Raw genomic sequence first — 27920 nt, forward strand, 5'->3', positions numbered from 1 at the left:
ATGGCCTGCTCGCCAGGCTGACCTCCTCCTTGCCCCCAAGCCCCTGCCAAGATCATCTCCTTCGGAGGCACCGTCACCACGCCGTGGATGAAGGACGTGAGGCTGCCGTGCAACTCTGTTGGGGAGCCAGTCCCTGCTATCAAGTGGACCAAGGACAGGTAGCGAGGGGGGCCGCCAGCCACGCCGCAGCCCGGGCCAGGGGGCTGGTGCCCACTGCATCCCCCTTGCCGCGTCAGGCGTGGCTGACGTGCCCTCTCCTCTCCGGGCAGCGAGGACTCCGCCATCCCCGTGACGGTGGACGGCCACCGCCTGATCCAGGCCAACGGCACGCTGGTGCTGCGCTCCGTGAAGGCGGAGGACTCGGGCTACTACACCTGCACGGCCACCAACACCTGGGGCTTCGACACCATCATCATCAACCTGCTGGTGCAAGGTGAGGGGCAGTGGCGGGGGGGGCCATGGTTGGGGGCAAGTGCCCAGCCCGGACACGCTCTGCCTGCACGCTGGCTTGGCTGCTCACGAGCTCTGCCCTCCTGCCCAGTGCCCCCGGACCAGCCCCGCCTGACCGTCTCCAAGACCTCGGCGTCGTCCATCACGCTGGCCTGGATTCCCGGGGACAACGGCGGCAGCTCCATCCGAGGTAGGGCTGCTGCGAGCGACAGGGCCAGCACCGCGGCACCCGTCCTGGAGCCGGGGGCGCTTCTGTCGCTGTGCCTCAGTTTCCTCCCCCCCCTCTCTGAAATGCCTTGGAAATGCTCCAGAGTAAGGCTGATGCTTCTGAGCTGGTAGGAGGGCTGCTAGCCCTAACGAGGGGGCTCATAAGGGGTCTAGGAGAGGAGACTGAAGTGGCTAATGAAGGGCATGTCATTAATTGCTCAGGTGCTGGTGGCCAGGGCCAGCCCCTGTGGCTGCTCCGTGTCTCCCAGCATCGGTGCGACGCTGAACCTGACAGGGCAGGATTTGTCCCCCATCCCCAGCAGGCTGGGGGCTCCAGGAGGGCTCCAGGAGCATCCCTGCTTTCCAGAGCCTCCTTTCTGCTCTGATTCATCTCATGAATTATACGTTGAAACAGCTGCACACGGAGGGGGGAGCGAGGAAGGAGACCTCACTTACAATTAATTAAAAGCATGGAAGTAATTACAAGCGAATCTCCCCAGCCAGCAGCCTTTCACTCCAGCGGACTCTGTTGATAAATTTGGTTATAATTGGATTAGAAATATTAAAAACATGCTGCAGGTACAAAATAAATCAATAACCGGTGGCAGGCACCAGGGTGCCGGGCGCTGTGGGCAGCGCAGGGGTGCTGGAGCTGGCGTTGGCAGGACTGGGAATGTGTGTGTGCCCCCGGGAAGGTCCCGGTACCCCCCTCCTCTGGCCATCGGGAAGCCTTGGTGGTGCTGGGCAGGGGTGAGAAGCCCCCTTCCCTCAGCACTGCACTGCCTGAGCCAGAGCTGGGCATTGGCACACGCGTGCCTTTGTGTGAGTCCTTGGGCGTCGCCGCACTGGTACCCGGATGGCGTCGGCTGCGTTGTGCAGCTGGGGGTGCACGTGCAAAGGCAGCCAGCCTACTCTTCTCTGCTATTTTTATTTGAGAATTGGCAAAATACCCTGTGAAAATAGCCTGATCTATCACTGCGCCAGGGAAGTTTGGGATGTTGTATAGCCAGGAAGGTCGGAGCAGTGCGGGGGCAGAATGTGCTGCCCTGGGGGCACTGATGGACTCGGTGGCACATCCCTCAGCTGTGTGCGTGCATCCATCTCCCTGGGAAACCCTGGTGAGGCGCCTTCAGACATCCCAATGATGGCACGTAACAGGCTTGCTCATCTAGGACACAGCGTGCTTCCTCATGCTCCTCATCACGGGAGAGTAGGTGGTGTGCAATGACAGAGGCAGCTTCCGAGCAGCTTCCCTCGGGAGCCGGTTAACTCTGGCTTTCCCGTTACAGCCTCGTGCCAATCGGTCACGGTTCACACTCCTGTGCCAAACCAAGCCCTGGGGGCCGTGCTGGTGGTGTGGGAAGCAGGCGATGCGGAGACAGGGGAGCAGATACGGGGGTGGGTCATGGGGCAGTGGCCAGGGGGCTCTGGGCCAGCACTCGGGAGGTGGCTAGCTGCTGGGGGTGCCCGTGTGCCTCTTGCCCTGCGGCTCCTGCCAGGGCCTGTGTGGCAGGCAGAGCAGGTAGAGGAGTTGACCTCTGTTCAGGCCACCTGCAGGGTCCAGGAGGGCAACAGCTGGCCCCTGCGAATGGTTGTGAGCTAACTGTAACCCGTGGGGGTAGTGTAGGAGTAGAGCTGCATCTCCAGCACCCTTCCCTGCGTGCGGTTGGGCAGGAATCGGTGTGTAAGGGGGGCCCTGGCACTGAGGGCCGCATTGGACTTGGCCGTGGGACGTCCCCGTGGTGGGCTCAGGGTACCCCACAGGCTCTGTGTGCCAGCAGTCGCCCCTTCTCTCGCCCTGCCTGGGTGCTGCTGGCCTCCCCCCGGCCCCCTGCGTGCCCGGAGGTGACCGCCCCGTCCTCGCTCCCGCAGGCTTTGTGCTGCAGTACTCGGTGGACAACAGCGAGGAGTGGAAGGACGTGTTCATCAGCTCGGCCGAGCGCTCCTTCAAGCTGGAGAGCCTCAAGTGCGGCACCTGGTACAAGGTGAAGCTGGCGGCCAAGAACAGCGTGGGGGCTGGCCGCATCAGCGAGATCATCGAAGCCAAGACCCACGGCAGAGGTGAGCCCGCGCCACGGGCTCCAGCCCCGCCGGGACGCCGCGGTCCCCTCCCGCAGCCGCCCCCCTGACGGCTCCTCTCCCGCAGAGCCCTCCTTCAGCAAGGACCAGCACCTCTTCACCCACATCAACTCCACGCACGCCCGGCTGAACCTGCAGGGCTGGAGCAGCGGGGGCTGCCCCATCACCGCCATCGTCCTCGAGTACCGGCCCAAGGGCAACTGGGTCTGGCAGAGCCTGCGCACCAACAGCTCGGGCGAGGTGTTCCTCACGGAGCTGCGCGAGGCCACGTGGTACGAGCTCCGCATGAAGGCGTGCAACAGCGCGGGCTGCGGCAACGAGACCACGCAGTTCGCCACGCTGGACTACGACGGCAGTGAGTGGGGGGGCTGGGGCGGGGGTGAGGCGGGGGGCTCCCGGGAGGGCTGAGTGCCCACCCACCCACGCTCTGCCCTAGGCACCATCCCCCCGATCAAGTCTGCCCAAGGGGAGGGGGACGACGTGAAGAAGCTCTTCACCATCGCCTGCCCCGTGATCCTGGCCACGCTGGGAGTGGCCCTGCTCTTCATCATCCGCAAGAAGAGGAAGGAGAAGCGGCTGAAGAGGCTTCGAGGTGAGCGGGGCGCAGCGGCGCAGCACGTGGGACTGGAGCGCAGAGCTGTGCCCTCCTGAAAGGGCTTGTTCTGCCTGAAGCAGCTCTCCTAAAACCAGCCTCCTTCTGTTTTTTTTGTCTCTCACACAGATGCCAAGAGCTTGGCTGAAATGCTGATCAGGTGGGTCTCAGCTGCAAGCGGTTGGCAGTGGGTGGGGAATGCTGGGTGGTGGGCTGGTCCTGGGGGCTTTTAAGCCTGGGTTCAGCCCTGACTTAGGTTCAGACCTGCTTGGCCTCTCTGTAGCACAGCAGCCTGGTGCTCCTGCATGCCGGAGGGGGGAGGCAGGCGGGTCCCAGCACCCTGGCTGGAGCTCGCCTGGGGGAGAGCGGCTTCACTGGAGAGCTGAGCCCTGCGTGCTGGCCGGCAGCAAGGCCCAGGCCCTGCTAGGCGCCAGTCATCGCCAGCTCTGCGTCCTCTTCCCTCGCAGCAAGAATAACCGCAGCTTTGATACGCCGGTGAAGGGCCCCCCCCAGGGCCCCCGCCTGCACATAGACATCCCCCGCGTGCAGCTCCTCATAGAGGACAAGGAAGGCATCAAACAGCTGGGTAAGCCCCACACTCCACCTGCCTGGGGAAGGAATGAAACCAGCACCCCTCGGGCCCCGAGAAGCCTGTGGTGGCCTCAGGCTGTCCCCTTCCTGCCCTGCGGTGGAGCAGAGACATACCTCTGGGTCCCACTCCCCTAGTGTTGCTGCTGGCTGTGCAGCACCCCCAGGAATCTCCTTGGCAGGCTCTGCCTAGGGCAGCGGTGACTGTCCCACTGCTGCCCAGGCTCGAGAACAGCCAGGCTAGTCTCCTGTCCCTCACAGAATCCCAGAATCAACCAGGTTGGAAGAGCCCTCTGGGATCATCGAGTCCAACCATTGCCCTGACACCACCATGGCAACTAGACCAGGGCACTAAGTGCCATGTCCAGTCTTTTCTTGAACACGTCCGGAGATGGTGACTCCACCACCTCCCTGGGCAGCCCCTTCCAATGGCTAATGACCCTTGCTGAGAAGAAATGCTTCCTGATGGCCAACCTGACCCTCCCCTGGCGAAGCTTGAGGCTGTGCCCTCTCGTCCTATCGCTAGTTGCCCGGGAGAAGAGGCTGACTCCCACTTCACTACAACCTCCCTTCAGGTAGTTGTAGACTGCACTAAGGTCATCTCTGAGTCTCCTCTTCTCCAGGCTAAACTCCCCCAGCTCCCTCAGCTGTTCCTCATAGGTCAGACCCTCCAGACCCTTCCCCAGCTTGGTTGCCCTCCTCTGGACTCTGAGGGAGCTGGGGGTGTTTAGCCTGGAGAAGAGGCGGCTCCGAGGTGACCTTAGTGCAGACTACAACTCCCTGAAGGGAGGTTGTAGCGGAGTGGCAGTCGGCCTCTTCTCCCGGGCAACCAGCGATAGGACGAGAGGACACAGCCTCAAGCTTGGCCAGGGGAGGTTCAGGTTGGACATTAGGAAGCATTTCTTCTCAGCAAGGGTCATTAGCCATTGGAAGGGGCTGCCCAGGGAGGTGGTGGAGTCACCATCTCTGGAGGGGTTTAAGAAAAGACTGGACATGGCACTTAGTGCCCTGGTCTAGTTGCCATGGTGGTGTCAGGGCAACGGTTGGACTCGATGAGCCCAGAGGGCTCTTCCAACCTGGTAGATTCTGGGATTCTATGTCCTCTTGCCCTATTGCTGGTTGCCCAGGAGAACTAGTCCCCATGTGCCCCAGAGCGCTGGTGGGGGTCCCCGCAGCAGGGAAGCCGGGGGATCCCATGGGTGGGCTGGGGGTGGGCTGGCGGTGCCTACAGCCAACGCCTGGCTAGAGAAAGAGGTCTGAGCTCCTGCTTCTTCCCGCAGGAGAGGACAAAGCCACGATCCCGGTGACGGACACGGAGTTCAGCCAGGCCGTGAACCCCCAGAGCTTTTGCACCGGTGTCTCGCTGCATCACCCCGCTCTGATCCAGAACACGGGGCCTCTCATCGACATGTCAGACATCCGCCCCGGCACCAGTGAGGGGCTGCGGGGGCGTGGGGCTGGGGGAGGTTGCTGGGAGGAGCTCTGCAGGGAGCTGGGACAGAGTCCTGGCTGGCTCTGGGAGCGACCCGCTGTGACTCAGTCACCTTTGTGCCTTAGACCCCGTGTCAAGGAAGAGCGTCAAGTCTGCGCACAGCACCCGCAACCGGTACTCCAGCCAGTGGACCCTCACCAAGTGCCAGGCGTCCACCCCCGCCCGCACCCTCACCTCGGACTGGAGGACAGTGGGCTCCCAGCACGGCATCACGGTCACCGAGAGCGACAGCTACAGCGCCAGCCTCTCTCAGGACACAGGTAAGGTGGCAGGGCTGGAGGCAGCCCTGGGGCTATTGCTAGCAGGGCGCTGCCCATTTGGGGTCTGTGGGTTCACTGGTGGTGACCCCAAGTCATTAGTTGGGGGAGCTACAGAGGCAGAGTTGACTGGTAGTCAGTGGGATGGGGGAATCGTGACTTCCACTGCAAGAGCCACTTGGTGTTGGCTGAAAGCAGCACCTTGAAAATATGTGCTCGAGCAACCAGTAAAAAAATGACAAGTAGTACCATGACTGGGACAGAGGTGGGGAACAGGCCTGTGGCTCTTGTGCCAGGCCTGGCCCCCTCTGGGAGGTGCAGGGGGTGGTGGCTCTGTCCTGCACCCCTGGACTTGCCGTTGCGTGGTGTGGAGAGGAGCATGGATGGATGTGAGCTCAGCCCAGCCTGGCCTCCGTGGGGCTGGGGCTCCGCTCTGGGTCCCCTCCAGAAGCTCTGGGGACAGATGGCCAGGGGCACCTCAGCGGGGACAGCGTTGCCATTTCTGTGATGACACCGATGTGGACAATGCTGGGCAGGAGCAGGTCCCAGGTAAGTGGTGTGTCCTCTCCGGCAGACAAGGGCCGCAACAGCATGGTGTCGACGGAGAGCGCCTCGTCCACCTACGAGGAGCTGGCGCGCGCCTACGAGCACGCCAAGCTGGAGGAGCAGCTGCAGCACGCCAAGTTCGAGATCACCGAGTGCTTCATCTCGGACAGCTCCTCCGACCAGATGACCACGGGCACCACGGACAACGCGGACAGCATGACCTCCATGAGCACGCCCTCGGAGCCGGGCATCTGCCGCTTCACGGCCTCCCCGCCCAAGCCGCAGGACAGCGAGCGGGGCAAGAGCGTGGCCGTGCCCATCCCACACCGCGCCAGCAAAAGTACGTACCCGCGGGCGGCGCGGGGGCTCTGTTCCTCTGCGGCACACACGCGACAGAGGCGGCGTGCGGAGGGCAGGGACGGGAAGGGAGGATCTCCTGCACCAGAGAGATAAATGTCACTGATGAGCCCGTGCCCTCTGCTCCTGCCACACCTCCCCTGCGCTTGCTCCCTCCCCTCCCAGGCCAGGGCTGCGCTGTCCAGAACCCTCGGGATGGGGCCTTGGGGCTCTGCCCCACACAGCCCCGCCCCCACCCAACCCCGCCCCTTTCCCTGCCAAGGCCAAGTAACGCCTGCTCCCTTGTCCCGAGTAACACCCCTCCCTTGTCCCCCTTTGTCCCGAGTAACGGCCCTCCCTTGTCCCGAGTAACGCCCCCCCCCTTGTCCCGAGTAACGCCCCTCCCTTGTCCCCCTTTGTCCCGAGTAACGCCCCCCCCCTTGTCCCGAGTAACGCCCCTCCCTTGTCCCCCTTTGTCCCGAGTAACGCCCCCCCCTTGTCCCGAGTAACGCCCCCTCCTTGTCCCGAGTAACGCCCCCTCCTTGTCCCGAGTAACGTCCCCCCCTTGTCCCGAGTAACGTCCCCTCCTTGTCCCGAGTAACGTCCCCCCCTTGTCCCGAGTAACGTCCCCCCCTTGTCCCGAGTAACGCCCCTCCCTTCTCCCGAGTAACGCCCCCCCCTTGTCCCGAGTAACGCCCCTCCCTTGTCCCCCCTTGTCCCGAGTAACGTCCCCCCCCTTGTCCCGAGTAACGCCCCCCCCTTGCCCCCCTTTGTCCCGAGTAACGTCCCCGCCTTGTCCAGAGTAACGCCCCTCCCTTGCCCCCCTTTGTCCCGAGTAACGTCCCCCCCTTGTCCCCCGCCTTGTCCCGAGTAACGCCCCCCCCTTGTCCCCCGCCTTGTCCCGAGTAACGCCCCCCCCTTGTCCCGAGTAACGTTCCCCCTTTGTCCCGAGTAACGTCCCCCCCCTTGTCCCGAGTAACGTCCCCCCCTTGTCCCGAGTAACGTCCCCCCCTTGTCCCGAGTAACGTCCCTCCCTTGTCCCGAGTAACGCCCCTCCCTTGTCCCCCCTTGTCCCGAGTAACGTTCCCCCTTGTCCCAAGTAACGCCCCTCCCTTCTCCCGAGTAACGCCCCCCCTTGTCCCGAGTAACGCCCCTCCCTTGTCCCCCCTTGTCCCGAGTAACGTCCCCCCCTTTTCCCGAGTAACGCCCCTCCCTTGCCCCCCCTTGTCCCGAGTAACGTCCCCGCCTTGTCCAGAGTAACGCCCCTCCCTTGCCCCCCTTTGTCCCGAGTAACGTCCCCCCCTTGCCCCCCTTTGTCCCGAGTAACGTCCCCCCCTTGCCCCCCCTTGTCCCGAGTAACGTCCCCGCCTTGTCCCGAGTAACGCCCCCCCCTTGTCCCGAGTAACGCCCCCCCCTTGTCCCGAGTAACGTCCCCCCCTTGTCCAGAGTAACGCCCCTCCCTTGCCCCCCCTTGTCCCGAGTAACGTCCCCCCCTTGTCCCGAGTAACGCCCCCCCGTGTCCCGAGTAACGTCCCCGCCTTGTCCCGAGTACGCCCCTCTCCGTGCCCCCCCTTGTCCCGAGTAACGTCCCCGCCTTGTCCAGAGTAACGCCCCTCCCTTGACCCCCCTTGTCCCGAGTACGTCTCCCCTTGCCCCCCTTTGTCCCGAGTAACGTCCCCCCTTGTCCCGAGTAACGCCCCCAGCCCTTGTCCGAGTAACGTCCCCCCCTTGTCCCGAGTAACGCCCCCCCCTTGTCCCGGTAACGCCCCCCCCTTGTCCCGAGTAACGTTCCCCGTTGTCCCCGAGTACAGTCCCCCCCCCTTGTCCCGAGTAACGTCCCCCCCTTGTCCCGAGTAAACGTCCCCCCCTTGTCCCGAGTACGTCCCTCCCTTGTCCGAGTAACGCCCTCCCTTGCCCCCCCTTGTCCCGAGTAACGTCCCCGCCTTGTCCCGAGTAACGCCCCTGCCCTTGCCCCCCCTTGTCCCGAGTAACGTCCCCGCCTTGTCCAGAGTAACGCCCCTACCCTTGCCCCCCCTTGTCCCGAGTAAGCGCTCCCCTTGCCCCCCTTTGTCCCGAGTAACGTCCCCCCCTTGTCCCGAGTAAACGCCCCCCCCTTGTCCCGAGGTAAACGTCCCCCCCTTGTCCCGAGTAAACGCCCCCCCCTTGTCCCGAGTAACGCCCCCCCCTTGTCCCGAGTAACGTTTCCCCCTTGTCCCGAGTACGTCCCCCCCCTTGTCCCGAGTAACGCCCCCCCTTGTCCCGAGTAACGTCCCCCCCTTGTCCGAGTAACGTCCCTCCCTTGTCCCGAGTAACGCCCCTCCCTTGCCCCCCCTTGTCCCGAGTAACGTCCCCCCCTTGTCCCAAGTAACGCCCCTCCCTTCTCCCGAGTAACGCCCCCCCTTGTCCCGAGTAACGCCCCTCCCTTGCCCCCCCCTTGTCCCGAGTAACGTCCCCCCCTTGTCCCGAGTAACGCCCCTCCCTTGCCCCCCCTTGTCCCGAGTAACGTCCCCAGCCTGTCCAGAGTAACGCCCCTCCCTTGCCCCCCTTTGTCCCGAGTAACGTCCCCCCCCTTGCCCCCCTTTGTCCCGAGTAACGTCCCCCCCCTTGCCCCCCCTTGTCCCGAGTAACGTCCCCGCCTTGTCCCGAGTAACGCCCCTCCCTTGCCCCCCCTTGTCCCGAGTAACGCCCCCCCCTTGTCCCGAGTAACGCCCCCCCCCTTGTCCCGAGTAACGCCCCTCCCTTGCCCCCCCTTGTCCCGAGTAACGTCCCCCCCTTGTCCCGAGTAACGCCCCCCCCCTGTCCCGAGTAACGTCCCCCCCCTTGTCCCGAGTAACGCCCCTCCCTTGCCCCCCCTTGTCCCGAGTAACGTCCCCGCCTTGTCCAGAGTAACGCCCCTCCCTTGCCCCCCCTTGTCCCGAGTAACGTCTCCCCCTTGCCCCCCTTTGTCCCGAGTAACGTCCCCCCCTTGTCCCGAGTAACGCCCCCCCCCCTTGTCCCGAGTAACGTCCCCCCCTTGTCCCGAGTAACGCCCCCCCCTTGTCCCGAGTAACGCCCCCCCTTGTCCCGAGTAACGCCCCTCCCTTGTCCCGAGTAACGCCCCTCCCTTGTCCCGAGTAACATCCCCCCTTTGTCCCGAGTAACGGCCCTCCCTTGTCCCGAGTAACGCCCCCCCCCTTGTCCCGAGTAACGCCCCCCCTTGTCCCGAGTAACGCCCCTCCCTTCTCCCGAGTAACGCCCCTCCCTTGTCCCGAGTAACGCCCCTCCCTTGTCCCGAGTAACATCCCCCCTTTGTCCCGAGTAACGTCCCCCCCTTGCCCTCCCTTGTCCCGAGTAATGCCCCCCCTTGTCCTGAGTATCGCCCGGCCCCGCCCCTCGAAACCACGCCCCCTTTTCTAAGAATTTTTCTAAGCATTTCACTGTCGAAACCACGCCCCCTTTCCAAGCTCCGCCCCCTCGAAACCACGCCCCCTTTTCTGAGAATTTTCCTGAGTATTTCATGTCGAAACCACGCCCCCTTTCCAAGCTCCGCCCCCTCGAAACCACGCCCCCTTTTCTAAGAATTTTCCTGAGCATTTCATGTCGAAACCACGCCCCCTTTTCAAGCTCCGCCCCCTCGAAACCACGCCCCCTTTTCAAGCTCCGCCCCCTCGAAACCACGCCCCCTTTTCTGAGTATTTTATTTGGAAACCACGCCCCCTTTTCTGAGTATTTAAATGTCGAAACCACGCCCCCTTTTCAGGCCCCGCCCCCTCGAAACCACGCCCCCTTTTCTAAGCATTTTTCTAAGCATTTCACTGTCGAAACCACGCCCCCTTTTCAAGCTCCGCCCCCTCGAAACCACGCCCCCTTTCCAAGCTCCGCCCCCTCGAAACCACGCCCCCTTTTCTAAGAATTTTTCTAAGCATTTCATGTCGAAACCACGCCCCCTTTTCAAGCTCCGCCCCCTCGAAACCACGCCCCCTTTTCAAGCTCCGCCCCCTCGAAACCACGCCCCCTTTTCTAAGCATTTTTCTAAGCATTTCCCTGTCGAAACCACGCCCCCTTTCAAGCTCCGCCCCCTTTCTAAGAATTTTCCTGAGCATTTCCATGTCGAAACCACGCCCCCTTTTCAAGCTCCGCCCCCTCGAAACCACGCCCCCTTTTCTAAGAATTTTCCTGAGTATTTCATGTCGAAACCACGCCCCCTTTTCAAGCTCCGCCCCCTTTTCTAAGAATTTTCCTGAGCATTTCCATGTCGAAACCACGCCCCCTTTTCAAGCTCCGCCCCTCGAAACCACGCCCCCTTTTCAAGCTCCGCCCCCTCGAAACCACGCCCCCTTTTCAAGCTCCGCCCCCTCGAAACCACGCCCCCTTTTCAAGCTCCGCCCCCTCGAAACCACGCCCCCTTTTCTAAGCATTTTTCTAAGCATTTCACTGTCGAAACCACGCCCCCTTTTCTGAGTATTTAAATGTCGAAACCACGCCCCCTTTTCAAGCTCCGCCCCCTTTTCTAAGAATTTTCCTGAGCATTTCCATGTCGAAACCACGCCCCCTTTTCAAGCTCCGCCCCCTTTTCTAAGAATTTTCCTGAGCATTTCCATGTCGAAACCACGCCCCCTTTTCAAGCTCCGCCCCCTCGAAACCACGCCCCCTTTTCTAAGAATTTTCCTGAGTATTTCATGTCGAAACCACGCCCCCTTTTCAAGCTCCGCCCCCTTTTCTAAGAATTTTCCTGAGCATTTCCATGTCGAAACCACGCCCCCTTTCAAGCTCCGCCCCTCGAAACCACGCCCCCCTTTTCAAGCTCCGCCCCCTCGAAACCGCGCCCCCTTTTCAAGCTCCGCCCCCTCGAAACCACGCCCCCTTTTCAAGCTCCGCCCCCTCGAAACCACGCCCCCTTTTCAAGCTCCGCCCCCTCGAAACCACGCCCCCTTTTCTGAGTATTTAAATGTCGAAACCACGCCCCCTTTTCAAGCTCCGCCCCCTCGAAACCACGCCCCCTTTTCAAGCTCCGCCCCCTCGAAACCACGCCCCCTTTTCTAAGAATTTTCCTGAGTATTTCATGTCGAAACCACGCCCCCTTTTCAAGCTCCGCCCCCTCGAAACCGCGCCCCCTTTTCAAGCTCCGCCCCCTCGAAACCACGCCCCCTTTTCTAAGAATTTTCCTGAGTATTTCATGTCGAAACCACGCCCCCTTTTCAAGCTCCGCCCCCTTTTCTAAGAATTTTCCTGAGCATTTCCATGTCGAAACCACGCCCCCTTTTCAAGCTCCGCCCCTCGAAACCACGCCCCCTTTTCAAGCTCCGCCCCCTCGAAACCGCGCCCCCTTTTCAAGCTCCGCCCCCTCGAAACCACGCCCCCTTTTCAAGCTCCGCCCCCTCGAAACCGCGCCCCCTTTTCTAAGAATTTTCCTGAGTATTTCCATGTCGAAACCACGCCCCCTTTTCAAGCTCCGCCCCTCGAAACCACGCCCCCTTTTCTGAGTATTTAAATGTCGAAACCACGCCCCCTTTTCAAGCTCCGCCCCCTCGAAACCGCGCCCCCTTTTCAAGCTCCGCCCCCTCGAAACCACGCCCCCTTTTCAAGCTCCGCCCCCTTTTCTAAGAATTTTCCTGAGTATTTCATGTCGAAACCACGCCCCCTTTTCAAGCTCCGCCCCCTTTTCTAAGAATTTTCCTGAGCATTTCCATGTCGAAACCACGCCCCCTTTTCAAGCTCCGCCCCTCGAAACCACGCCCCCTTTTCAAGCTCCGCCCCCTCGAAACCGCGCCCCCTTTTCAAGCTCCGCCCCCTCGAAACCACGCCCCCTTTTCAAGCTCCGCCCCCTCGAAACCACGCCCCCTTTTCTAAGCATTTCACTGTCGAAACCACGCCCCCTTTTCAAGCTCCGCCCCCTCGAAACCACGCCCCCTTTTCTGAGTATTTAAATGTCGAAACCACGCCCCCTTTTCAAGCTCCGCCCCCTCGAAACCACGCCCCCTTTTCTAAGAATTTTCCTGAGTATTTCATGTCGAAACCACGCCCCCTTTTCAAGCTCCGCCCCCTTTTCTAAGAATTTTCCTGAGCATTTCCATGTCGAAACCACGCCCCCTTTTCAAGCTCCGCCCCCTTTTCTAAGAATTTTCCTGAGCATTTCCATGTCGAAACCACGCCCCCTTTTCAAGCTCCGCCCCTCGAAACCACGCCCCCTTTTCAAGCTCCGCCCCCTCGAAACCACGCCCCCTTTTCTAAGAATTTTCCTGAGTATTTCATGTCGAAACCACGCCCCCTTTTCAAGCTCCGCCCCCTTTTCTAAGAATTTTCCTGAGTATTTCATGTCGAAACCACGCCCCCTTTTCAAGCTCCGCCCCTTTTCTAAGAATTTTCCTGAGCATTTCCATGTCGAAACCACGCCCCCTTTTCAAGCTCCGCCCCTCGAAACCACGCCCCCTTTTCTAAGAATTTTCCTGAGTATTTCATGTCGAAACCACGCCCCCTTTTCAAGCTCCGCCCCCTTTTCTAAGAATTTTCCTGAGCATTTCCATGTCGAAACCACGCCCCCTTTTCAAGCTCCGCCCCCTCGAAACCACGCCCCCTTTTCTAAGCATTTTTCTAAGCATTTCACTGTCGAAACCACGCCCCCTTTTCTGAGTATTTAAATGTCGAAACCACGCCCCCTTTTCTAAGCATTTTTCTAAGCATTTCCATGTCGAAACCACGCCCCCTTTTCAAGCTCCGCCCCCTTTTCTAAGAATTTTCCTGAGCATTTCCATGTCGAAACCACGCCCCCTTTTCAAGCTCCGCCCCTCGAAACCACGCCCCCTTTTCAAGCTCCGCCCCCTCGAAACCACGCCCCCTTTTCTAAGAATTTTCCTGAGTATTTCATGTCGAAACCACGCCCCCTTTTCAAGCTCCGCCCCCTTTTCTAAGAATTTTCCTGAGTATTTCATGTCGAAACCACGCCCCCTTTTCAAGCTCCGCCCCCTTTTCTAAGAATTTTCCTGAGCATTTCCATGTCGAAACCACGCCCCCTTTTCAAGCTCCGCCCCTCGAAACCACGCCCCCTTTTCTAAGAATTTTCCTGAGTATTTCATGTCGAAACCACGCCCCCTTTTCAAGCTCCGCCCCCTTTTCTAAGAATTTTCCTGAGTATTTAAATGTCGAAACCACGCCCCCTTTTCAGGCCCCGCCCCCTCGAAACCACGCCCCCTTTTCTGAGTATTTTATTTGGAAACCACGCCCCCTTTTCTGAGTATTTCATGTCGAAACCACGCCCCCTTTTCAAGCTCCGCCCCCTTTTCTAAGAATTTTCCTGAGCATTTCCATGTCGAAACCACGCCCCCTTTTCAAGCTCCGCCCCCTTTTCTAAGAATTTTCCTGAGCATTTCCATGTCGAAACCACGCCCCCTTTTCAAGCTCCGCCCCTCGAAACCACGCCCCCTTTTCAAGCTCCGCCCCCTCGAAACCACGCCCCCTTTTCTAAGAATTTTCCTGAGTATTTCATGTCGAAACCACGCCCCCTTTTCAAGCTCCGCCCCCTTTTCTAAGAATTTTCCTGAGCATTTCCATGTCGAAACCACGCCCCCTTTTCAAGCTCCGCCCCCTTTTCTAAGAATTTTCCTGAGCATTTCCATGTCGAAACCACGCCCCCTTTTCAAGCTCCGCCCCTCGAAACCACGCCCCCTTTTCAAGCTCCGCCCCCTCGAAACCACGCCCCCTTTTCTAAGAATTTTCCTGAGTATTTCATGTCGAAACCACGCCCCCTTTTCAAGCTCCGCCCCCTTTTCTAAGAATTTTCCTGAGTATTTCATGTCGAAACCACGCCCCCTTTTCAAGCTCCGCCCCCTTTTCTAAGAATTTTCCTGTGCATTTCCATGTCGAAACCACGCCCCCCTTTTCAAGCTCCGCCCCCTCGAAACCGCGCCCCCTTTTCTAAGAATTTTCCTGAGTATTTCATGTCGAAACCACGCCCCCTTTTCAAGCTCCGCCCCCTTTTCTAAGAATTTTCCTGAGCATTTCCATGTCGAAACCACGCCCCCTTTTCAAGCTCCGCCCCCTTTTCTAAGAATTTTCCTGAGCATTTCCATGTCGAAACCACGCCCCCTTTTCAAGCTCCGCCCCACGAAACCACGCCCCCTTTTCAAGCTCCGCCCCCTCGAAACCGCGCCCCCTTTTCAAGCTCCGCCCCCTCGAAACCACGCCCCATTTTCAAGCTCCGCCCCCTCGAAACCACGCCCCCTTTTCTAAGAATTTTCCTGAGTATTTCCATGTCGAAACCACGCCCCCTTTTCAAGCTCCGCCCCTCGAAACCACGCCCCCTTTTCTGAGTATTTAAATGTCGAAACCACGCCCCCTTTTCAAGCTCCGCCCCCTCGAAACCGCGCCCCCTTTTCAAGCTCCGCCCCCTCGAAACCACGCCCCCTTTTCAAGCTCCGCCCCTTTTCTAAGAATTTTCCTGAGTATTTCATGTCGAAACCACGCCCCCTTTTCAGGCCCCGCCCCCTTTTCTAAGAATTTTTCTAAGCATTTCCATGTCGAAACCACGCCCCCTTTTCAAGCTCCGCCCCTCGAAACCACGCCCCCTTTTCAAGCTCCGCCCCCTCGAAACCGCGCCCCCTTTTCAAGCTCCGCCCCCTCGAAACCACGCCCCCTTTTCAAGCTCCGCCCCCTCGAAACCACGCCCCCTTTTCTAAGCATTTTTCTAAGCATTTAAATGTCGAAACCACGCCCCCTTTTCTGAGTATTTAAATGTCGAAACCACGCCCCCTTTTCAAGCTCCGCCCCCTTTTCTAAGAATTTTCCTGAGCATTTCCATGTCGAAACCACGCCCCCTTTTCAAGCTCCGCCCCCTTTTCTAAGAATTTTCCTGAGCATTTCCATGTCGAAACCACGCCCCCTTTTCAAGCTCCGCCCCTCGAAACCACGCCCCCTTTTCAAGCTCCGCCCCCTTTTCTGAGTATTTAAATGTCGAAACCACGCCCCCTTTTCAAGCTCCGCCCCCTCGAAACCACGCCCCCTTTTCTGAGTATTTTATTTGGAAACCACGCCCCCTTTTCTGAGTATTTAAATGTCGAAACCACGCCCCCTTTTCTGAGTATTTAAATGTCGAAACCACGCCCCCTTTTCAAGCTCCGCCCCCTCGAAACCACGCCCCCTTTTCTAAGAATTTTCCTGAGTATTTCCATGTCGAAACCGCGCCCCCTTTTCAAGCTCCGCCCCCTCGAAACCACGCCCCCTTTTCTAAGAATTTTCCTGAGTATTTCATGTCGAAACCACGCCCCCTTTTCAAGCTCCGCCCCCTTTTCTAAGAATTTTCCTGAGTATTTCCATGTCGAAACCACGCCCCCTTTTCAAGCTCCGCCCCTCGAAACCACGCCCCCTTTTCTGAGTATTTCATGTCGAAACCACGCCCCCTTTTCAAGCTCCGCCCCCTCGAAACCACGCCCCCTTTTCAAGCTCCGCCCCCTCGAAACCACGCCCCCTTTTCAAGCTCCGCCCCCTTTTCTAAGAATTTTCCTGAGTATTTCATGTCGAAACCACGCCCCCTTTTCAAGCTCCGCCCCCTTTTCTAAGAATTTTCCTGAGTATTTCATGTCGAAACCACGCCCCCTTTTCAAGCTCCGCCCCCTTTTCTAAGAATTTTCCTGAGCATTTCCATGTCGAAACCACGCCCCCTTTTCAAGCTCCGCCCCCTTTTCTAAGAATTTTCCTGAGCATTTCCATGTCGAAACCACGCCCCCTTTTCAAGCTCCGCCCCCTTTTCTAAGAATTTTCCTGAGCATTTCCATGTCGAAACCACGCCCCCTTTTCAAGCTCCGCCCCCTCGAAACCACGCCCCCTTTTCTGAGTATTTCATGTCGAAACCACGCCCCCTTTTCAAGCTCCGCCCCCTCGAAACCACGCCCCCTTTTCTAAGAATTTTCCTGAGCATTTCCATGTCGAAACCACGCCCCCTTTTCAAGCTCCGCCCCCTTTTCTAAGAATTTTCCTGAGCATTTCCATGTCGAAACCACGCCCCCTTTTCAAGCTCCGCCCCTCGAAACCACGCCCCCCTTTTCTGAGTATTTTATTTGGAAACCACGCCCCCTTTTCAAGCTCCGCCCCCTCGAAACCACGCCCCCTTTTCAAGCTCCGCCCCCTCGAAACCACGCCCCCTTTTCAAGCTCCGCCCCCTTTTCTAAGAATTTTCCTGAGCATTTCCATGTCGAAACCACGCCCCCTTTTCAAGCTCCGCCCCCTCGAAACCACGCCCCCTTTTCTGAGTATTTAAATGTCGAAACCACGCCCCCTTTTCAAGCTCCGCCCCCTCGAAACCACGCCCCCTTTTCTAAGCATTTTTCTAAGCATTTCACTGTCGAAACCACGCCCCCTTTTCAAGCTCCGCCCCCTTTTCTAAGAATTTTCCTGAGCATTTCCATGTCGAAACCACGCCCCCTTTTCAAGCTCCGCCCCCTTTTCTAAGAATTTTCCTGAGTATTTCATGTCGAAACCACGCCCCCTTTCCAAGCTCCGCCCCCTCGAAACCACGCCCCCTTTTCTAAGAATTTTCCTGAGTATTTCCATGTCGAAACCACGCCCCCCTTTTCAAGCTCCGCCCCCTCGAAACCACGCCCCCTTTTCTGAGTATTTAAATGTCGAAACCACGCCCCCTTTTCAAGCTCCGCCCCCTCGAAACCACGCCCCCTTTTCAAGCTCCGCCCCCTCGAAACCACGCCCCCTTTTCAAGCTCCGCCCCCTTTTCTAAGAATTTTCCTGAGTATTTCATGTCGAAACCACGCCCCCTTTTCTAAGAATTTCCTGAGCATTTCCATGTCGAAACCACGCCCCCTTTTCAAGCTCCGCCCCCTCGAAACCACGCCCCCTTTTCTGAGTATTTTATTTGGAAACCACGCCCCCTTTTCAGGCCCCGCCCCCTCGAAACCACGCCCCCTTTTCTAAGAATTTTCCTGAGCATTTCCATGTCGAAACCACGCCCCCTTTTCAAGCTCCGCCCCCTTTTCTAAGAATTTTCCTGAGCATTTCCATGTCGAAACCACGCCCCCTTTTCAAGCTCCGCCCCCTCGAAACCACGCCCCCCTTTTCTCAGAATTTTCCTGAGTATTTCATGTCGAAACCACGCCCCCTTTCCAAGCTCCGCCCCCTCGAAACCACGCCCCCTTTTCTAAGAATTTTCCTGAGTATTTCCATGTCGAAACCACGCCCCCTTTTCAAGCTCCGCCCCTCGAAACCACGCCCCCTTTTCTGAGTATTTCATGTCGAAACCACGCCCCCTTTTCAAGCTCCGCCCCCTCGAAACCGCGCCCCCTTTTCAAGCTCCGCCCCCTCGAAACCACGCCCCCTTTTCAAGCTCCGCCCCCTTTTCTAAGAATTTTCCTGAGTATTTCATGTCGAAACCACGCCCCCTTTTCAAGCTCCGCCCCCTTTTCTAAGAATTTTCCTGAGCATTTCCATGTCGAAACCACGCCCCCTTTTCAAGCTCCGCCCCCTTTTCTAAGAATTTTCCTGAGTATTTCATGTCGAAACCACGCCCCCTTTTCAAGCTCCGCCCCCTCGAAAACCACGCCCCCTTTTCAAGCTCCGCCCCCCTTTTCTAAAAATTTTCCTGAGTATTTCCATGTCGAAACCACGCCCCCTTTTCAAGCTCCGCCCCCTTTTCTAAGAATTTTCCTGAGTATTTCATGTCGAAACCACGCCCCCTTTTCAAGCTCCGCCCCCTTTTCTAAGAATTTTCCTGAGCATTTCCATGTCGAAACCACGCCCCCTTTTCAAGCTCCGCCCCTCGAAACCGCGCCCCCTTTTCAAGCTCCGCCCCCTCGAAACCACGCCCCCTTTTCAAGCTCCGCCCCCTCGAAACCACGCCCCCTTTTCAAGCTCCGCCCCCTTTTCTAAGAATTTTCCTGAGTATTTCATGTCGAAACCACGCCCCCTTTTCAAGCTCCGCCCCCTTTTCTAAGAATTTTCCTGAGTATTTCCATGTCGAAACCACGCCCCCTTTTCAAGCTCCGCCCCTCGAAACCACGCCCCCTTTTCTGAGTATTTCATGTCGAAACCACGCCCCCTTTTCAAGCTCCGCCCCCTCGAAACCGCGCCCCCTTTTCAAGCTCCGCCCCCTCGAAACCACGCCCCCTTTTCAAGCTCCGCCCCCTTTTCTAAGAATTTTCCTGAGTATTTCATGTCGAAACCACGCCCCCTTTTCAAGCTCCGCCCCCTTTTCTAAGAATTTTCCTGAGTATTTCATGTCGAAACCACGCCCCCTTTTCAAGCTCCGCCCCCTTTTCTAAGAATTTTCCTGAGCATTTCCATGTCGAAACCACGCCCCCTTTTCAAGCTCCGCCCCCTTTTCTAAGAATTTTCCTGAGTATTTCATGTCGAAACCACGCCCCCTTTTCAAGCTCCGCCCCCTCGAAACCGCGCCCCCTTTTCAAGCTCCGCCCCCTCGAAACCACGCCCCCTTTTCAAGCTCCGCCCCCTTTTCTAAGAATTTTCCTGAGTATTTCATGTCGAAACCACGCCCCCTTTTCAAGCTCCGCCCCCTTTTCTAAGAATTTTCCTGAGTATTTCCATGTCGAAACCACGCCCCCTTTTCAAGCTCCGCCCCCTTTTCTAAGAATTTTCCTGAGCATTTCCATGTCGAAACCACGCCCCCTTTTCAAGCTCCGCCCCCTTTTCTAAGAATTTTCCTGAGCATTTCCATGTCGAAACCACGCCCCCTTTTCAAGCTCCGCCCCCTCGAAACCACGCCCCCTTTTCTGAGTATTTCATGTCGAAACCACGCCCCCTTTTCAAGCTCCGCCCCCTCGAAACCGCGCCCCCTTTTCAAGCTCCGCCCCCTCGAAACCACGCCCCATTTTCAAGCTCCGCCCCCTCGAAACCACGCCCCCTTTTCTAAGAATTTTCCTGAGTATTTCCATGTCGAAACCACGCCCCCTTTTCAAGCTCCGCCCCCTTTTCTAAGAATTTTCCTGAGCATTTCCATGTCGAAACCACGCCCCCTTTTCAAGCTCCGCCCCCTCGAAACCGCGCCCCCTTTTCTAAGAATTTTCCTGAGCATTTCCATGTCGAAACCACGCCCCCTTTCCAAGCTCCGCCCCCTCGAAACCACGCCCCCTTTTCAAGCTCCGCCCCTCGAAACCACGCCCCCTTTTCAAGCTCCGCCCCCTCGAAACCACGTCCCCTTTTCTGAGTATTTCATGTCGAAACCACGCCCCCTTTTCAAGCTCCGCCCCCTCGAAACCGCGCCCCCTTTTCAAGCTCCGCCCCCTCGAAACCACGCCCCCTTTTCAAGCTCCGCCCCGTCGAAACCACGCCCCCTTTTCTGAGTATTTAAATGTCGAAACCACGCCCCCTTTTCAAGCTCCGCCCCCTCGAAACCACGCCCCCTTTTCTGAGTATTTTATTTGGAAACCACGCCCCCTTTTCAAGCTCCGCCCCCTTTTCTAAGAATTTTCCTGAGCATTTCCATGTCGAAACCACGCCCCCTTTTCAAGCTCCGCCCCCTTTTCTAAGAATTTTCCTGAGCATTTCCATGTCGAAACCACGCCCCCTTTTCAAGCTCCGCCCCCTCGAAACCGCGCCCCCTTTTCAAGCTCCGCCCCCTCGAAACCACGCCCCCTTTTCAAGCTCCGCCCCGTCGAAACCACGCCCCCTTTTCTGAGTATTTAAATGTCGAAACCACGCCCCCTTTTCAAGCTCCGCCCCCTCGAAACCACGCCCCCTTTTCTGAGTATTTAAATGTCGAAACCACGCCCCCTTTTCTAAGCATTTTTCTAAGCATTTCACTGTCGAAACCACGCCCCCTTTTCTGAGTATTTAAATGTCGAAACCACGCCCCCTTTTCAAGCTCCGCCCCCTCGAAACCACGCCCCCTGTTCAAGCTCCGCCCCCTCGAAACCACGCCCCCTTTTCAAGCTCCGCCCCCTTTTCTAAGAATTTTCCTGAGTATTTCATGTCGAAACCACGCCCCCTTTTCTAAGAATTTTCCTGAGCATTTCCATGTCGAAACCACGCCCCCTTTTCAAGCTCCGCCCCCTCGAAACCACGCCCCCTTTTCTAAGCATTTTTCTAAGCATTTCACTGTCGAAACCACGCCCCCTTTTCAAGCTCCGCCCCCTCGAAACCACGCCCCCTTTTCTGAGTATTTTTCTAAGCATTTCCATGTCGAAACCACGCCCCCTTTTCAAGCTCCGCCCCCTCGAAACCGCGCCCCCTTTTCAAGCTCCGCCCCCTCGAAACCGCGCCCCCTTTTCTAAGCATTTTTCTAAGCATTTTATTTGGAAACCACGCCCCCTTTTCTGAGTATTTAAATGTCGAAACCACGCCCCCTTTTCAAGCTCCGCCCCCTCGAAACCACGCCCCCTTTTCAAGCTCCGCCCCCTCGAAACCACGCCCCCTTTTCAAGCTCCGCCCCCTCGAAACCACGCCCCCTTTTCTAAGCATTTTTCTAAGCATTTCACTGTCGAAACCACGCCCCCTTTTCTAAGCATTTTTCTAAGCATTTCCATGTCGAAACCACGCCCCCTTTTCAAGCTCCGCCCCCTTTTCTAAGAATTTTCCTGAGTATTTCATGTCGAAACCACGCCCCCTTTTCAAGCTCCGCCCCCTCGAAACCACGCCCCCTTTTCAAGCTCCGCCCCCTCGAAACCACGCCCCCTTTTCAAGCTCCGCCCCCTCGAAACCACGCCCCCTTTTCTAAGAATTTTCCTGAGTATTTCATGTCGAAACCACGCCCCCTTTTCTGAGTATTTAAATGTCGAAACCACGCCCCCTTTTCAAGCTCCGCCCCCTCGAAACCACGCCCCCTTTTCTAAGCATTTTTCTAAGCATTTCACTGTCGAAACCACGCCCCCCTTTTCTGAGTATTTAAATGTCGAAACCACGCCCCCTTTTCAAGCTCCGCCCCCTCGAAACCACGCCCCCTTTTCAAGCTCCGCCCCCTCGAAACCACGCCCCCTTTTCTAAGAATTTTCCTGAGCATTTCCATGTCGAAACCACGCCCCCTTTTCAAGCTCCGCCCCCTTTTCTAAGAATTTTCCTGAGCATTTCCATGTCGAAACCACGCCCCCTTTCCAAGCTCCGCCCCCTCGAAGCCACACTCCCTTTTCCAAGTTGTATTTGTCACACACACAACACGTGTCCCGCAACGTCCCACACACACATGGCACTTTATTCCCGCAAAGTCCCACGCACTCAGGACACGTTATTCCCGTACAGTTCCATGCACACACAGCACGTGTGTCCCGCAAAGTCCCACGCACACATGGCACGTTTGTCCCGCAACGTCCCACGCACTCAGGACACGTGTGTCCCGCAAAGTCCCAGGCACACACGGCACGTGTGTCCCACCAAGTTCCACGCACATACTACACGTGCATCCCGCAAAGTCCCAGGCACGCAGGACACGTGCGTCCTGCAAAGTCCCACGCACTCAGGGCACGTGCATCCCGCCAAGTGCCACGCACACACGACATGTTTGTCCCGCAACGTCCCACGCACTCAGGGCATATGTGTCCCGCAAAGTCCCACGCACACACGACATGTGTGTCCCGCCAAGTCCCACGCACACACAGCACATTTGTCCCGCAAAGTGCCACGCACTCAGGGCACGTGTGTCCCGCAATGTCCCACGCACTCAGGACACCTTATTCCCGCAAAGTCCTACGCACTCAGGACACATGTGTCCTGCAAAGTCCCACGCACTCAGGACATGTTATTCCCGCAAAGTCCCACGCACACACGACACATGTGTCCTGCAAAGTCCCACGGACGCACTGCATGTTTGTCCCACATAGTCCCACGCACTCAGGGCACGTTTGTCTCACAAAGTCCCACGCACGCACTGCACATTATTCCCGCAAAGTTCCACAGACACACGGCACGTGTGTCCCGCAAAGTCCCTTGCACTCAGGGCACGTGTGTCCCACAAAGTCCCACACCCACACGGCACGTTTGTCCCGCAAAGTCCCAAGGACGCACTGCATGTTTGTCCTGCAAAGTGCCACACACACATGACACGTTTGTCCCACAAAGTCCCACGCACACACGGCGCGTTTGTCCCGCACAGTCCCACGCACACAGAGCACATGTGTCCCGCAAAGTCCCACGCACACAGAGCACATGTGTCCCGCAACATCCCCCACACTCAGGACATGTTATTCCTGCAAAGTCCCATGCACTCAGGGCACGTGTGTCCCGCAAAGTCCCACGCACACACGACATGTTATTACCACAAAGTTCCCCGCACTCAGGACACGTGTGTCCCGCCAAGTCCCACACACTCATGGCACGTTATTCCCGCAACGTCCCACGCACTCAGGGCACGTGTCTCCCACGCACACACAACACGTTATTCCCGCAAAGTCCCACGCACACATGGCACGTTTGTCCCACAACGTCCCATGCACTCAGCACACGTCCCACAACGTCCCACGCACTCAGGGCACGTGTGTCCCGCTAAGTCCCACGCACTCAGGACACGTGTGTCCCGCAATGTCCCACGCACTCAGGGCACGTGTGTCCCGCCAAGTCCCACTCACACATGACATGTTTTCCCGCAAAGTCCCACGCACTCAGGGCACGTGTGTCCCGCAAAGTCCCACTCACACACGACATGTTTTCCCGCAAAGTCCCACGCACTCAGGGCACGTGTGTCCCGCAAAGTCCCACTCACACACGACACATTATTCCTGTAAAGTCCCATGCACAAAGGACACGTTTGTCCCGCAACGTCCCATGGACGCACTGCATGTTATTCCTGCAATGTCCCATGCACTCACAGCATGTGTGTCCTGCAAAGTCCCACGCACACACGACACATGTGTCCTGCAAAGTCCCACGGACGCACTGCATGTTTGTCCCACATAGTCCCACGCACTCAGGGCACGTTTGTCTCACAAAGTCCCACGCACGCACTGCACGTTATTCCCGCAAAGTTCCACGCACACACGGCACGTTTGTCCCGCAAAGTCCCAAGGACGCACTGCATGTTTGTCCTGCAAAGTCCCACGCACACACAACACGTGTGTCCCACAATGTCCCACGGACGCAGGGCACGTTATTCCCGCAAAGTCCCAAGGACGCACTGCATGTTTGTCCCGCAAAGTGCCACACACACACGACACGTTTGTCCCGCAAAGTCCCACGCACTCAGGGCACGTTATTCCTGCAAAGTCCCATGCACTCAGGGCACGTTTGTCCCCCAAAGTCCCACGCACACACGGCACGTTTGTTCCGCTAAGTCCCACACACTCAGGACACGTTTGTCCTGCAAAGTCCCACGCACACACGACACGTTTGTCCCGCAAAGTCCCATGGACGCGCTGCATGTTATTCCCACAATGTCCCACGCACTCAGGACACGTTTGTCCCGCAAAGTCCCATGGACACACTGCATGTTATTCCCGCAAAGGCCTATGCACTCAGGACACGTGTGTCCTGCAAAGTCCCCCGCACTCAGGGCACGTTATTCCCGCAAAGTCCCACGTACACACGATACATTTCTCCAGCAAAGTCCCACAGACACACTGCATGTTTGTCTTGCAAAGTCCCACGGACGCACTGCACGTTATTCCCGCAAAGTCCCACGCACACATGACATGTTTGTCCTGCAAAGTCCCACGCACTCAGGGCACGTGTGTCCCGCAAAGTCCCACACGGCACGTTTGTCCCGCAAAGTCCCAAGGACGCACTGCATGTTTGTCTTGCAAAGTCCCACACACACACGACACGTTTGTCCCGCAAAGTCCCACGGACGCAGGGCACGTTATTCCCGCAAAGTCCCAAGGACGCACTGCATGTTTGTCCCGCAAAGTCCCACGCACACACAGCACGTTTGTCCCGCAACGTCCCCCGCACTCAGGACACGTGTGTCCCCCAAAGTCCCACGCCCACACGACATGTTATTACCACAAAGTCCCACGCACTCAGGACACGTGTGTCCCGCAAAGTCCCACACACACACGGCACGTTTGTCCCGCGAAGTCCCACGCACTCAGGACACGTGTCCCGCCAAGTCTCAGTTAGTTCCTGCTCTGCCGTCCGTGTGCTGTCCCATTCCACGGCCGTCCTCCTCTCTCCTCTCCCGCCGCGTTCCTTCCCCCTGTCCCGTATTTATTCCTGCTGATTCTACGGCAGCTGCAGCTTTTGTTCCTGCTGAGGGCTCAGTGTTCCTCCCTATGCCGGAGTATTTATTCCTGCTCATGCCACAGCTGCAGTACTTTATTTTTCCCCAGTCCCCGGCCGTCTTTCGCCTTCCAGAGTAGTTATTTGCATTCCTTCATCCTCTCTTCCTTGCCTTCCTTCGCATTCCTTCCCGTTCAGGACCTTTGTACCCCTACAGGACAGAGTAGAGCAGAGCCAGTTGAGGGCTGTTGGTCATCAGCAGTAACGTGCACGTACAACCATTCCCCCCCAAAGCCGTGCGTGGTGACACCCCCGCGATGTGCCAGTGCCACCCGTGTAGCCCCAGCGTGAGTGCAGTGCCCCTGGGGGAGCCCAGCAGGGCCGGGCCCTGTTCCTCACCGCTCAGGACCACAAGTGCCATTTACCTGCAGAGACACGGCGCTCGTCTTTCCCCAGCAGCGACGATGCCCTGTAGCTGTCACCTCACCACCATTCCTCACCCCTCGCTTTTAGCAGGAGAGCCAGGACAATACAATACCGCCCTGCAAAACATTCCTTCCCACTTACAGTGGTATTAGCACACGGGAGTAACTACAACACATCAGACAATGGAACATCTTCTAGATGTACAGTACGAAAACAGAAGAGCTAAGCAACCTCGTATTTCACACTAATACATTACATATCTATTGTTCTATGCATACATCTGTTTGAACAATACCTGTGATAACTGAGAGTTCATTTTTATACAGAGTAACTTCTATAACATACAGTAATACGAGTATAACAACGCCGTATCATATATATACACATAAATCCTTAAAGGAAAGGACTACAGATGTATATGACATTGCATAACACAGTACAACATCTTGTTTCTTGTAGCACATGCACTATTTACATCAGTATGTAGAACACGTAACATCTAACAGTGATGTGTAGTGTATACCATAACAGACATCGTGGATGTAGTACAAGCATTACACAAAATACATCACAGCATGAAGTGGGGTATGTGCCAGCAGCGATACCACACGTTACACACATTACACGTGACATTATGCAATGCATTACAGATAATTCAGTGTAGTACATACATCGGACAATGTAACTGGTTACATTTTATAGGGAATAGCCAGTCATGTTGTTATTGTGTTGTTTTATTGCCGTGTACACGTGCTATTACACAGTATAACACTTTCCAGGACAGGTTCTACAAAACACGGACTACTGTAGCTCGAGATGCTCCATGCCTCGTGTTGCACAGAGCACGACAGCTTAGAGGGTGAGGATAGTGCGTGTTTTATATAACTTCACCCTACAGAGCCTCACCCCCCTCCGCTTCCCCCCGCAGGCGACTACTGCAACCTCCCGCTCTACGTCAAGTCAGAAGCCTTCTTCCGCAAGCCCGACGCCCACGAGCCCTGCCCCGTGGTGCCGCCCCGGGAAGCCTCCATCCGAAACCTCGCCCGGGCCTACCACGCGCAAGCCCGGCACCTGACGCTGGAGCCCGGCAGCAAGCCCCTGGCCCTGCCTCCCCCCGCCTCCGCCGCAACCACCTTACCTCAACGGACTCTCCCCATGCCCGGCACGACGAGCACCGCCGCCGCCCCCGCTGCCAGCGCCGCCCCCGCGCCCGCCGCCGCCGAGGCCCCCGCCGCTGCCGAGGCGCGGGTGCCCGCGCACTCCAAAGTGGGGGGCTCCAGGGACTCGCTCCTAGAAATGAACACATCGGGTGTCGGCAGGTCTCAAAAACAGGGCGCCGGAGCCTACTCCAAGTCCTACACGCTGGTGTAGAGCTCCAGCTGGAGACCCAAGAGACACCGCTCATTTCCTGCACCATTTCTATTTAATTAACAAACTTGTACATAACGAACTCTTTTGTACAAATGAAGCTATTTTCTTCTTCTCCAAACAGAAAAAGAAACCAGGGCACAAAGAATTTGATGCTACAGATTTAAACAAAATATAATATATATGTAAACATATATATATTTCACATCAGTTTGAAAGAGGCACAAGGAAAGACTCAGCGACCTTTTTTTTTCCCCCCTGATCTTGTTGGTGGTTTTCAAAAGGAACGTCTCCGAGACATCGATTGCATGCTATTTTACTGTTCTGAAAACAGCAGGAGTTGCTTCGATTTGCAAATACTTACGTGTTAATACCTTTTTCTATGAAAAAAACCCAGCGCTGTGTGCAATAAAGGTTATGTTTATACACAGGCGTCTGTTGAGCGAGCAGGGCAGGAGCCCGTGCAGGGGCTGGGGCAGAACGGCCCGGGGGAGCCCCGGCACGGCACGGTGTTGCTCCGGCAGCGCGGTGGTCCCTGCTCGCAGCCGAGGGTGATGGATCACAGCAGAGCAGCACAGAGCAGGGTGCAGCCCAGTGAGCCCAGCGTAGGGCCATGCATCCCAGCATCGCTGCCTCCTGCCGTGGTCAGTCGCAGCACAGGACAGTACAACCCCGCACAGCTCTCCGAGGACGCAGGGTATCACAGCACAGCCACTCACCTTGGTTTGTTCTCGATTTCCTCCTGGTTTTTCCCACCAGCCATAGCAACTCGCCCCCAAAGAAGTGCAGGTTGTCCCTTCCCCTTTCACCCGTGCACATGTGACAGTGAAAACAAGAGCAGTTGCAGCCAAGGCAAGCAGCCCAGGGCCAGCAACGTCCCTTACCTGTTCTGCTGCCCAAGGACGACCGAAATAGCCAAGACAGACAGTTATTAACAGTCACTGTACTTACCCAAACTAGAACTTACCTTCCAGAGGAGGTTCTGGTGCTCTTTGAGGTCCAAGTAACTGCACTTCTGTCCGTTTCCTTATTTTCCGTAATTTATAAGCTAGTATTTTCATCACTCCTCCATCCACACTTGCTTGCTTTCCTTAGGGACAGGTCCCGTTTGCTCCTGGTGAGCCAAACCGTGCCAGGACATTGCATTGCCTCTGCCTGAGGCGCTGCTCGAGCTGCTCCGCCTCTGCCAGCGGTTTCCAGATGCTCGTCAGCAAGAGGAGCCCGGTTACTGCCTGCATCTGGAGCCGTCGGTTTGGGTGTGCTGAGAGTTCATGTCCAGAGCAGTCAGCCCGGCTCCAACTCCGTGCACCAAACAGGGTCAGCCTTCAGCAGGACTTACCTTGGGTTCTGGTCTGGAGAGCGTTTACTTCTATGCACAATTTTTCTTATTCATCCAATTTTAAGAGGTTTTTGGAGACAAAACCATGGCGGGTTTCCAGTTTAGCACGCAGGCAGCGCATGGGTGTTGTGCAGCATTTATACATGGACCATGCACAAGGCAACT

General features: G+C 57.3%; 1 protein-coding gene across 1 annotated transcript in view; it reads left to right on the forward strand.

The window, feature by feature from the left end:
• Positions 1-26419, forward strand: part of DSCAML1 (DS cell adhesion molecule like 1) — a 107413-nt gene extending 80994 nt beyond the window's left edge. Inside the window, exons 22-33 of the mRNA XM_068418293.1 lie at positions 41-158; positions 270-433; positions 542-640; positions 2530-2718; positions 2804-3091; positions 3173-3328; positions 3458-3488; positions 3796-3914; positions 5197-5349; positions 5474-5668; positions 6240-6551; positions 25977-26419. Coding sequence (XP_068274394.1) covers positions 41-158; positions 270-433; positions 542-640; positions 2530-2718; positions 2804-3091; positions 3173-3328; positions 3458-3488; positions 3796-3914; positions 5197-5349; positions 5474-5668; positions 6240-6551; positions 25977-26419 — 2267 coding nt within the window. The remainder of the gene's footprint in view (positions 1-40; positions 159-269; positions 434-541; positions 641-2529; positions 2719-2803; positions 3092-3172; positions 3329-3457; positions 3489-3795; positions 3915-5196; positions 5350-5473; positions 5669-6239; positions 6552-25976) is intronic.
• Positions 26420-27920: the final 1501 nt, after the last annotated feature.

This window comes from Nyctibius grandis, chromosome 25 (genome assembly GCF_013368605.1).
Source record: "Nyctibius grandis isolate bNycGra1 chromosome 25, bNycGra1.pri, whole genome shotgun sequence".
NCBI classification, from domain to species: domain Eukaryota; kingdom Metazoa; phylum Chordata; class Aves; order Nyctibiiformes; family Nyctibiidae; genus Nyctibius; species Nyctibius grandis.